The sequence below is a fragment of the Panthera leo genome, chromosome C2 (genome assembly GCF_018350215.1).
Source record: "Panthera leo isolate Ple1 chromosome C2, P.leo_Ple1_pat1.1, whole genome shotgun sequence".
NCBI classification, from domain to species: domain Eukaryota; kingdom Metazoa; phylum Chordata; class Mammalia; order Carnivora; family Felidae; genus Panthera; species Panthera leo.
The window spans coordinates 65,178,219-65,190,666 of record NC_056687.1 but is presented as its reverse complement, the minus strand read 5'-3'; the positions used below and the strand labels follow the sequence as shown (position 1 = coordinate 65,190,666).

General features: G+C 39.7%; 1 protein-coding gene across 2 annotated transcripts in view; it reads left to right on the top strand.

Annotated features, from left to right (window-relative positions):
• The first annotated feature begins 3,375 nt into the window (after window positions 1-3,375).
• The window catches only part of TMEM39A (transmembrane protein 39A), a 30,579-nt gene continuing 21,506 nt past the window's right edge, over window positions 3,376-12,448 (top strand). For both annotated transcript variants that reach the window (XM_042955395.1, XM_042955396.1), the window contains exons 1-3: window positions 3,376-3,677; window positions 5,097-5,283; window positions 10,284-10,506. In XM_042955395.1, coding sequence (XP_042811329.1) covers window positions 5,171-5,283; window positions 10,284-10,506 — 336 coding nt within the window. In that variant the 5' untranslated portion in view covers window positions 3,376-3,677; window positions 5,097-5,170. The remainder of the gene's footprint in view (window positions 3,678-5,096; window positions 5,284-10,283; window positions 10,507-12,448) is intronic.

Genomic DNA, 12,448 nt, shown 5'->3' with positions numbered 1-12,448 from the left:
GCTGACCACCCAGGTGCCCCTCAAACTGCCTCTTATTAAATAGTATAGATTTGTTGAGTACCTGAATATGTACAGCACTGTTAGAACTCAAGCGTTGGAAAATAGTATAGAACAAATCTCTTTGTAATAGGAATTTTTATCTTATAACAATTGAAATGACTTAAACATGGGAAAAATCTGTGGGTAACATACGGGACAGTATATGTGTATAGTTATACATAGGTATATATCATAATCATACAAGTATTTATTCACTGTCTAAAATGTACAAGGCAACATTCTAGGCTCTGGAAATACATGAAAGTATGAGAGATGAGATCTGTGTCCTTGAGTTTAGAACTGGTGGGAAGACAAATACACTTCCCCAGAGATTATTTATAACATAAGGCAATCTGTAATTGCTATTGGCTTCAGTAGAGAGAAAGAAAGATCAATATGAGATGGAAATTTGGAAAAGGGCAGGGGTATATTGAAATGAAAAGGAAATATTACAGTTAAGGAATAGTGTGCTGGAGACACTAAAAATGGGGAGCCATAATTTGCAGAAGGTCAGGGTAGAACATAGATTGATAGTAGTAGAGATGGTAGTAGGATGCACACTGAGGAGTTGTGGAAGATAAAATAATGTTAATTAGTTAGGACTGGGTTATATCACTCACTTTGGGGGAGTGAGTAGGCAAGAAGAGAAAATGGATCCTCAACACAATATTATACAAGACTTCTTCAGGGATCCAAATGAAACCTTGAAATTTGTTGCTTCTACTTTAGGAAGACGTGTAGTACATCAAAATCAATGGTTCATCAAAAGCACATAACTAGGGCACCTGGGTGTCTCAGTTGGTTAAGCATCTGACTCTTGATTTCAGTTCAGGTCATGATCTCACAGTTCATGGGCTCGAGCCCCACATCAGGCTCTCTGCTGATGGTGCAGAACCTGCTTGGGATTCTCTCTCTCTTCTCTCTGCCCCTCCCCCTACTTGTGCTCTTTCTCTTTCTCAAAATAAGTAAATAAATGTTTAAAAAGCACATAACTGAAACAATGTGTTATGTAGACAAACACCACAGTAACCTCTTCAAAGGTAGTCTAAAATGAATATAGTGGAGAATAATTTTTAAAACTTTAATAAGAGTTTTTATTTTCCATAATTTCAGTTTTCTGTCAGACGAAAATGGAAATAACCTTCTATTATAATGTCTTTAAAACGAGAATAAATCAATATTTTCTGCAACTTTACAATGTTTATGTGGAAGAGCATCAAGAGATTGGGAGATAGGCTGCATGTGAACCCCCAGAAATAATTGTCTCATTTTCCTAACAGATGAGATAGTTTATTCCAGTGGTTCCCATATGTAAATAAGCAGAATCCTAGAGCTATGAAAATCACAGATTTCTGAGTCCTGTGCCCACCACTAATTAAAGATGTAAACACTCTGGTTTGAAAGACCCTCCATGTTCAAGCTCTTCCTGCTCTTCAAATTCAACTCATGCCACATTCTCCTTTGCTCACCATGACCTAGCTATACAGCTTTGTGTTGTTTCTCAAACATGCCAAGCTCTAACACACCTTAGAATTTCTGCATAAGTTTTGTTTTCTATCTTGACTGCTTTTCCCTCCCATCTTTGCTTCTGGTTCCTTCCCAACATTCAGGCTTCTACTGAAATACCATTCCCTCAAACACACATCCCCTCAAAATGGCACCTTCCTTATTTTCTACCTTAGCCCCTGTTTGTCTCCATAATACTAATAATGTATTTTATTTATTAAATGCTTCCTGCACTAGAATATAAGTCCAGGAGGTCAGGAACATATCTGTCTTGTTCACTAAGACAATGCCTGGTACACAGTAGGCGCTAAATAAATACTTGCTGAATGAATGGAGGATGCTGGGGAGCCAACAGAAAAGTGGCAAAGGAATTTCAATGTAGCAAGCCAGGAAGCAGTTAACAGAGCAAATATAAATAAATGTACAAAATTATGAAAATATGTAATAATCTATGTTGAGTTTTATATATTCATGAATGAAAGTTCTGAAGTACCTTAGGACAGTAAGAATATTTGGAATATTACTAACTTTAATGGTTTTGATATCGGTCATTCTGGCTCTAAATTCTGGCTTTGCCACTTACTAGTGCGGTTATTTTCAACAAGTTATTTAACTTTCTTAAAACTTGTTTCTTATGTAAAATAGGAACAATGATAGCATCAAAGCAACATGAGATTTAAATGAAATATGTAAAGGCACTAGTCTAGTGCCTGGCACGGCAACGACTCTCAATAAAGGTTAACTAATCATGTACTCCATAGAGAGGGCTTTCTCTCAAGGTGCTTAACATCTCTGGAGCGCGAGATCTCATATACCTGCTCTTTTTGACACTTTTACTCTTTTTCTAATAGTGAACTATTGGCAGTTTCTGATTCATCATGATATTACCCACCATTTTACTTTTTTATGTCACTTCCTTTACTAAAAGCTAGTCTTTCATGAAAACCTATTCATTCTTGCAGTTTTCGCTTTAAACCCCAAGCTTGCTGTGTCTTTCTTGGTAAATGCCGCCAACACCATCCCCCAGAATTTATTACACTGATTGCATGCTAATGCTGGACTTTGGGCATACTTTTAAAAAATGGGTTTTTTTTTAATGTTTATTTTTGAGAGCGACAGAGAAAACATGAGCAGGAGGGGGAGGGGTAGAGAGAGACACACACACAGAATCTGAAGCAGACTCCAGGCTCTCAGATGTCAACACAGAGCCTGACGGGGGGGGGGGGGGGGGGGGGAGGCTCGAACCCACAAACCGGGAGATCATGACCTGAGCCGAACTAGGAGGCTCAACCAACTGAGCCACCCAGGCACCCCTGGGCATACTTTTAATGTTGCATTTACTGTAATTGTAATGACTGTGTTTTCCTGGTGTCTCGCCTCTTTCAATAGACTGAGCAATCTGTAGTATTAACTCCAGCATCCATCCAGTCCTTTAATTCACATACAATAGACGCAGACTGGATGATGAAGCAGGACATCGCGACTTGAACTCCTTTATCTGGCGGTGACGTGACCGTGGGTGACGGCTCCGAATCTCCTCCGTCTGTAAAATTGGGACGATAACTTGTACGTAGCTGTTAAGGAGAATCCAAGAGACACAATAAGGACCCCTAGCATGGTGTCAACGTATCGTAGAGGTCCAGGAAGGAAATACTTCGGCCAGCGTTGGCTAGGTAGGTTGGACCACAAGCCAATGAAGAAGGAGAGTCCCACTGCGCAGGTGCATGCAGGAGTGGGTGGGGTGCTGGCTCTTCATACTGCAAGAGCAGTTCCGGGGGCCAGCTAGACACTGGGGCAGCCGGCGGTCGCGGAACTGACGTCATTGCCGTGCGCTGCCACGTCTGCTCAGCTCCGCGGTAATGGAGGCTGAGGTTGAGTGCTGACGGGGCCGGGCGCTTCCTTTAGCTTTAGCTCTGGCTCTGACTCTGGCACTGACCTGGGGCTGGGGCGGGGGCTGGCAGCCCGAAGCCTGGACACCTTTTCTCAACTTTCCGGGCGGGGACGGCCTGCGGACAAGCTTCTCGTTTGGAGCTCTTCAACGCGGGGAGGGAATTCTCTTGCCTGGGGTCCAGCCTGTAAAGCCGCCGCCTCCTCCCAGGGATCCCGCCACACCGGCCGGGCCTCCTCCATGCGTGAGTATTCCCGCATGTACAGTATGCGCTGTCCGACTGCCCGGCGTGCTTCGGTCCTCTGGGTTGCGCCGCGGGAAACTCTTTGTCGTTTGTCCCCTCTTAGGGGCCAGTCTGTTGAAGTTTGTGGTCTCTTGCCATTTGCCTTCCTTCACTTCATCCCCTTGCCTATTCTATCCCAGTTTTTTGCTTCACACTTTTCTTTCCCTCGTTAACTGAGCAAGGACCAGCAGTCCCTACATCTAGCGGTTTGAATGTTTTGTCTTACCTGGGGTTTCTTAGTCTACCGCCGAAGGCTGTTAGGAATAAGGAACATCGGATCAATCTGCAGTAACGTTTGAAAACAAGGGTTTTTTCCAGGATGTCGTTTTTAAGTTGTATTATTTAGGAAGTAGATTTTGGTGTACGTATTGGCAGAGCCATGTTTTTGCCGTAAATTGATCAAGATACAGTTTCTTTTCGATTGGGGGGGGCGGTCTTTATCTGTTATTTGCCTTTTAATCCTGCAGTTTCAGTAATTTTTAAATGATTTCACACCAGTATAGTGGCCATCCACTATAGCTCTTTCTAATATTTACACTCTAACATACGGAGTTACAACTTGAACAATTCTTTTAAAGACTTAAAAGGCCAACTGGTGTACTTTCATCCATCTTTGTCGGTCCTGACAATCACCTCTGTAGGACAAGGAACACTTTTGAAGAAACAAACTCAGAGGTAAAGTGACTCAGTTACAGTCAGATAATATGTGGCACATCTGATCTCAGAACCCAGATCCCTTGATAACAAAACACAACATTTTGGACAGTGGTGATTCTCCTGTATTTCAGGTAGTTCACTGTGAAATATCTGTAATATTGAATTGGAAATGTGTTTGTTAGGTGTTTCTTGTTAACTTCTACCTGATTGTAATATTTTTCATATGACACAAGTCAGCTGACAAAAGACACAAATTGTGACCTGCCTAATGCTGACCAGAGCTTAGATCACAACTTAGGCTTCTGACCCATTAGAGTTTGCGTAGTCCTTTCATCAAAGTAAAGTAGGTAATAGACCCTGGGGGAGCATTTATTTGAAAATCTAGTTTTACAAGGCCTACTCATTCAGTTTTTCTGGTTGTTTTGTTACCTTGACTAGTTTAAAAATAGTAAACTGAGGGGCGCCTGGGTGGCTCAGTCGGTTAAGCCGCCAACTTCGGCTCAGGTCATGATCTTGCGGTCCGTGAGTTCGAGCCCCGCGTGGGGTCGGGCTCTGTGCTGACAGCTCAGAGCCTGGAGCCTGTTTCAGATTCTGTGTCTCCCTCTCTCTGACCCTCCCCCATTCATGCTCTGTCTCTCTCTGTCTCAAAAATAAATAAAGGTTAAAAAAAAAATTTAAAAAAAAATAGTAAACTGATGTTTAAATGTCTTTTCTTTTGTTCAGAGTTGAAACAGGTTGACAGCCATTAACCTGGATTGCAACTACAGGTGGCACTGGAAGCAGATTGGTTCCCGGACATGCCCGGTGGAAGGAGGGGCCCTAGTCGGCAGCAGCTAAGCCGTACAGCTTTACCTTCTTTACAGACTTTGGTTGGTGGGGGCTGTGGCAATGGAACAGGCCTGAGAAACAGGTAAAGAAGAAATAAGACTATGCATAATTTGTAATATCCTATGATCAGTATGACAGCAGTCATCATGCTATTGTGATAATTTGCTTATCAAGATTATTTGTAGCAATCCTGCCCTTGAAGATTGAAAGATCAGTATTTCAGAGTACTTTGGAGTGGAAAGTTGTGATATGGGGCCCACAAAGTGAAAGTAGTCCTGTTCTTACAGCTGATAATTCAAATTCTAGTCATCACCTTTTTTAGCCATTAAAAGAAGGGAGAAGTGAATTTAAAGTATAAGACAAATGTGGTTGTTTAACTACTTACTAACATTCTTTTTTTGGACAGGGGAGGACAAATTAAAACTGACAGTTAATGTGAAATTCTAAAACTGTAAGTTATATTCTATCAAGGATCTTACAAATTATTTTCTTCAAAAAATTGTTTGAAATGAATAAACTATCAATTGTAACCCAAACATTGTAAGACTTATGTTGTATGAGAGTAAAGAGTTTGGCCTTTTTAATGGAAATTTATCTTTGTTCCTAATTTTCAGAAGTTAGGATGGATTATTTCTAATCTTATCCAGGGTAACTCACTTCATGAGGAGTTTCAGTCATATAGCAGTGGAAAGAGATGGCTTTTACTTTATCAAGTGTTTGATCAAGATAACTTTTGTCATGTAATTTCTGCTTCCTTTCTAAATAGAGTTTTCTCTTGCTTGGATTCTAGTTTTCAGTATTACTAGCAATCTGGACTCTTGTTGCCTTTTCAGCCTTCCTGATGTTTTTTGTGCACTTCTCTCTTCCTGGCACTTTTTATGGCTTGAAAAATCACTAAAACTATTATTGAATTATGTTGTGACACTTTTACCTAGAGAGGTTATTTTGGAAGGTGGTTCTGTATTTGTTTCTTGATGGGAAAGAAGCAGCCTAGAATAAGTTATTACATACCACCTAGAAACGATTATAAGAAATATGGATAATAGCAGTGGTAGGTGGCCTAGAAAATAGTTTTAGGAAGAATGTGTACAAAGTAAGACAGAATCCAGACTAGAGAACTCACTTCTGGAGTGTCTGTAGAGTACTAATAGATAATTGCTTAAGTGTGATATAATTTTGGATGATATATTTGATTCTGCAAGATACAGGTCAGCTGGAGAAGAGAACATTTGCCCGTATTTGGTAGGTGTTTGTGGCCTGATTGGTTAAGTTAAACTTGAGAATGTCAAGGAGCTAGTTGGGTGACACAATCAAGATTGAAATCCAGGGGCACTTGGGTAGCTCAGTTGGTTAAGCATTAGACTTCAGCTCAGATCATGATCTCATGATCTCATGGTTCATGAGTTCGAGCCCCACATCAGGCTCTGCAATAGCGCAGAGCCCTACTGTGTCTCCATCCCTCTCTCTCTGCCCCTCCCCTACTTGTGCACGTGCGCTTTCTCTCTCTCTCTCTCTCTCTCTCTCTCTCTCTCTCTGTCTCTCTCTCTCTTAAAAATGAACGTTAAAAAAAAGTAAAGGTTGAATTCTGTAGTTCCCTGTCCTCCTTTTTTCTTATGGGGAGCAGGAATTTTTGTTCATAGGAAAAGTGCTTCAATGATTGCCTTCTAAAGAAGAAGGATATGCTGTGAATTTCTGAGTTTCCTGGAGAGCTTTTAGTTGAAAGAGAATCTTATTTGAGAAAGACTAAGAGTGATTTTTTTTTCTTTGTTTTATCCTTGCTTATACTTTGTTATGTCCAAATGATCACTGCTTTCTCCATCCCTTCTAATTCTTCTTTATTCCTTGGAATCTTTCTTGCTGTATCCATATGCCTAGCTAAAACCTTGATAAAAACCTTGGGTTTATTAAGTCTCTAATGAGCCTTCCTGATAGACAGCATTTCACATGTGTTGTCACAGGTAGTTGCTCAAGGATTTAAGTGGGTCCTAAATGACTCCACTGAAAAGGACTCTTGGAAGTTTGCACCTGGTTTCCTCCAAACTTTACCCCATGTACCTATTCCCTCTGCTGATTTTGATTTGTATCCTTTTGTTGTAATAAATCTTAGCTGTGAACATAACTATATGCCAAGCCCTTTGAATTTTCCTAGTGAACCTCAAGCCTGGGCATGATTTAGGGACCTGTAGCATAATTTGAAAGAGAATATTCTATGTTAACATTGAAAATAATTCTTTAAAGAATTCTATTCTAACTCTTGTATTACAGGTGAAGAAACTGAGGCTCAAGAATATAAAGTTACTTTCTCAAAGACTACAGCTGGTCTGTTTAGACTAGGACTACCCACAGTGTATCTCAGACATTTGTGTTATTTTGCTTTTTTCGCATCTATTTTTATATCCTGTTAGAAAAATAATACTTTTATTATTATTTAATAATACTGTTTATAATACTATTATTTAATAATACTATTATTATTTTATTACTCTGACTAATTTTTTGAGATGTATAGACAAAGTCTGTTTATTTTAGCTGCCTTTTTTTAAGAACTTTGATCTTACCTCCTCTTAAGTTTTCAAATTAGAATAAAACTCTTTTTCCCCTCAGATGCTCTACATCACTTTATTTGACCTTTGTCTCTTTGTTTTTTGAAGTATAATAGCCAAGGCTGTATAGAATATCACAAGTGTAGATCTTCTGCACTTTGTTTTGAATATTTCTTGAAGCCCAGCATTTTATTGAATTTGTTAACTGCAGAAGCACATTTGTCTTCTTTACTTGGGAAAAACTGTCAGAACCTTTTTAACCTTTAAATAATAGCAAATAATTTAGCATGCTTTCTCCTTTCATGTATTTTTGACTGAAGAAGAATAAGAATTTTCAGCATGTTCCAGAGTAGAGGCTCTTAACCTTGTAACTTCTCATCAGAATTTATTTCCTTATCTCATTGATTATTAACTGGGGAGAGGGAATGGCTTGGCTGTTGGCATTAATCCCCTTCATTCAAGTCTACCAACTTGTACAATTGCACACCTTTCACATTTTATTCTGTGTGAGTGCACCTCTTGTGCAGTGGCCCATGTCCCATAACACACCGGAGGGCTATGGTATGATAATTATGGGTTTATGATTGAGCAGGTAAGGTTATGAGACCTACTGGTAATTCACAACCTACTCATTGGTAAGCTTGTTCTATTGGAGTATGCTCTGGGAATGAGAGGAAGAAACTTTTACAGTTTTTACCTACCCTCCCCCCATTCCTGTTCTTCCCTTCTAGCTCTTCTGAGATTCTGCCATGGTATTCTTAACTGTTGAGAATGAGCAGAGTTCATATTCCCATGAGTCACTTAAAGTACTGTAAATGTCACATACTAATGCTACAATTCTATATTTGGAAATCTTAGAGTAGAACGGCAATGCTGATATTGTTCCCTCTCTAGAATATTCTTTGGAAATATCTGAACCGAGCCTCTTTTCCTTGGTGTGTAAACAAAAGTAGACCTTAAATCTCTAACTATTCCCAGGCATATAAACAATTGAAAAGTTTATTCCTTACCGCGCCCCCCCCCTCGGCCCCATCTTATCATTTTAGATAGCCCAGCTATTTCTGACCTATAAAAAATCCGGAAGGAAAGAACAGCAAGAAGATGGGGATTAAAATCTCCATATTTTAATTTGTGTTTTAAAAGATACCTCTTTTGTGACTATATATTAGTCTGCTGTCTTCTCAACATAAAGGTATATATGTGCAGTGAACTAGGAAAAGTACAGTCTCTGTTCTTAAGATTATGATTTAATAGACAAAGCATAGATGTATACAAAAATAATGTAACAGTAATGGAAAGTACAATAATAAAGGCATAATTTAGGTATAATGGTGGCACAGAGGTGAGGTGAATTGGTTTTGACTGAGTGAGTCATAGTAAGCTTCACGGAGGATATACTTGATCATTTAAAGAAAGTCCTAAAGGGGGCGCCTGGGTAGCTCAGTCGGTTGACCTCTGACTTCGGCTTAGGTCATGATCTCGCAGTTGACGAGTTCGAGCCCCGTTTTATGATCTCATGGTTTGTGGGTTTTAGCCCCATGTCAGGCTCTGTGCTAACAGCTCAGAGCCTGGAGCCTGCTTCAGATTCTGTGTCTCCCCCTCTGCCCCTCCCCTGCTCATCCTTTGTCTCTCTCCATCTCAAAAATAAGTAAACATTTAAAAAAATTTTTAAAAAAAAAGTCTTGAAGCATTTTGTCAGTAAATGTGTAAGTGAGAGGTTAAGGAAGGTGGTTTGGAATGGTATTGCTGGTGAAAGGAATAGCATGTACAAAAGAATAGCATGTATGTTCACAGATAGCAAATAGCATGGGTATTCTATAGGTTGCATATGGAGGCGTGATAAGAGATGAGGCTAATCTGTTAAGCAGAGAGCCTCATAGGACATACTGAAAATTTCTGGATATTATCCTGTTGGCAGTAGAGAGCCATTAAAGAGTTTTAGGTAAGACAGTAACACTATCAATTTCACTTTAGAAAGATCTCTGAAGGCAGGTTGGAGAATTTGATAGAGTTAATTTTAAGGAGATTACTTCAATAGTTTAGGTAAAAAATGGTAACTGCTTGAACTAAGGTATTGGGTTTAGAGAGGAGGGTACAGTGTAGAAAAAGTTTTATAAAGTAGAATATATAAGATTTAGAGAGTGATTAGGTATGGAGAGGCAGAGGAAAGTTCTAATATGACTCCCAAGTTTCTGATTTTGGCAGCTACTGAGTGGGCCATGAACTAGGATCAAGACTATAGGAGGAAGAACACAGCAATGTCCAGTAGATAGCATGATAACATGGGTCTGAAACTCAGCGGTGAGCTCTATGGGGAAAAATTTTAGTTTTCAGCACATTGGAGATCATGGAAGCTGTGGCCACATGTTAGATCACTGAGAGAGTGTGCATAGAGGGAGAGACAAGTAGGACATCCTAGGAGAGAGTTTGGGGGAAGGCCAACAGCTAAAAGGTTAATGGGGAAGGAAGCAGGGTCCTTTTATGCTCTATAACTCTGAAAGCTGTCACCATTTGAGTTAACCGTAGTTTTCTTTTTCAGGAATGGTAGTGCTATTGGCCTTCCGGTCCCACCTATCACAGCCTTAATCACCCCAGGTCCTGTTCGTCATTGCCAAATTCCTGATTTGCCTGTGGATGGGAGCCTGCTCTTTGAATTTCTCTTTTTCATCTACCTGCTGGTTGCTCTGTTCATCCAATACATCAATATCTACAAAACAGTGTGGTGGTATCCTTACAATCATCCTGCTTCTTGTACTTCACTGGTAAGTCTTAATAGGACTTTATGTGACTTAACCAAGAAACTAGTGGAAAGCCTATGTGTACAAATTACTTGTCTTAATAATTTTTCTTTCAATAAAATGTTTTTCTGTTAAACCACAGATTACTTTAAAAACTAATCTCATAAGATTGTTAAAATATAAATATCTGTCTTTGGTCCTTGACCAGACAAAGTAAAAATATAAATGAAATATAAATGAAAATACAAAAAACATTTAAATAATTCGTTACAATAATATCAAGGAAGAGTTTTGATACTTAGCTTTCTTTACACTGTCTTAAATTTGTTGGATATTTAAAGTGCCAATATGATTAAATTCTAGGAAATTTATCTTTTTAATGGCTATTTTAGGATAATGGCTGCTTCTATAACAGATAAACCTAAAATTGTATAATGCTTCAAACACGTAATATCTGAGGCAGTTGTTTTGGTTCACAGGATTAGCATGCTTCCATGTGGTCAGTCAAGGGACCCAGATGGAGACTCTTCTGTCTTCCAGTATGTGGCTTCCAAGGTGGCTGTGGTCCATCTCTGTCAGCCAGAAAGGGGAAAGAGCATAGGGAAGTATGAAGGAGAGTTTCTTGTGGGCCAGGCTCACATCATTGTCACATGCTTCCACTCCTAACTGCAAGGAGGCTAGAAACTATAATCCTTGCATAGGTTTTATTGTTATGGTGAATAAAATTGGGCTCTGTTACAAAAATAAAATGGAGACAAAGACTATCTTTGCTGAAGTATGTCAGAATATATTGTAGGTTTCTTCTGTGATCTTTCCATTTCTCTAGGAGAGCTGGGACAATCTCAGTGCAGAGAAGGTTCTCCATAGATGGGTATATAAAGTAACAAGTAAGGGTGCTCAGGTTACTTGATAGGTAAGTGGTTGGCAGTGGCAGATTTGGGTGGGTAGTGGAGATACACTCTAGGAGAAAGAAGACTATTGTGCTGGGTAGTTTATGTATCTGGGACTTATCAAGATTAGCAAACTTCTTTGGCCTGGTAAACATAGGACTCAAATGTGGACCAAAATCTTCAAAATGATATGGAAGGGAATAAACATAAAACAAAACAAAACTTGTATCATTTGGTTGTTCCTGGAATTAACTATTAAGAATTTTCTTTCCGGGGACTCTGGGTGGCTCAGTTGGTTAAGTGACTGACTCTTGGTTTCAACTTAGGTCATAATCTCATGGTTTGTGAATTTGAGCCCTGCATGAGGCTCCACACTGAAGCCCTGCTTGGGATTGATTCTCTCTCTCTCTCTCTCTCTCTCTCTCTCTCTCTCTCTCTCCCTCTCCCTCTCTCCCTCCCCCCTCCCCCTCCCTCTCTTCCTCTCCCTCTCCTTCCCCCCCCCCCCCCCCCCCCCCCCCCCCCGTCTTTCTCTCTTTACTCCTTCCCCACTCATCCTCGCTGTCTCTCAAAATAAGTAAACTTTAAAAAAAAGAATTTTCGGGTCACCTGGGTAGCTCGGTTGGTTAACCATCCAAGTTAGACTCAGGTCATTATCTCCTGGTTCATGGGTTTAAGCCCTATGTTGGGCTCTTCGCTGATAGCTCAGAGCCTGGAGCCTGCTTCGGATTCTATGTCTCCTCTCTTCTCTCCTGTCTGTCTGTCTGTCTGTCTCTCTCTCTCAAAAATAAATAAATATTAAAAAAAAATTTCTTTGCATATTGATGATACACCTACTTAATACCAAGTAAGAGAATTTTGGTTTATTTAAGAATTGTACCGATTTGGCACAGCTCTCGTGAGCTCACTTGCTCTTACATATCAAGAGTGTACTTTGTGTTTTAATAAACTTTCCTGCTTGTGTTATTCCAAAAACAAAAAAAAAACCAAACCAAAAAAAAAACTTGTAATGATTCAGTGCCAAATTGTGTGCTTTTTTTTTTTTTTTTTAATAGCCTTTTCTCCTGGATTATGAATTT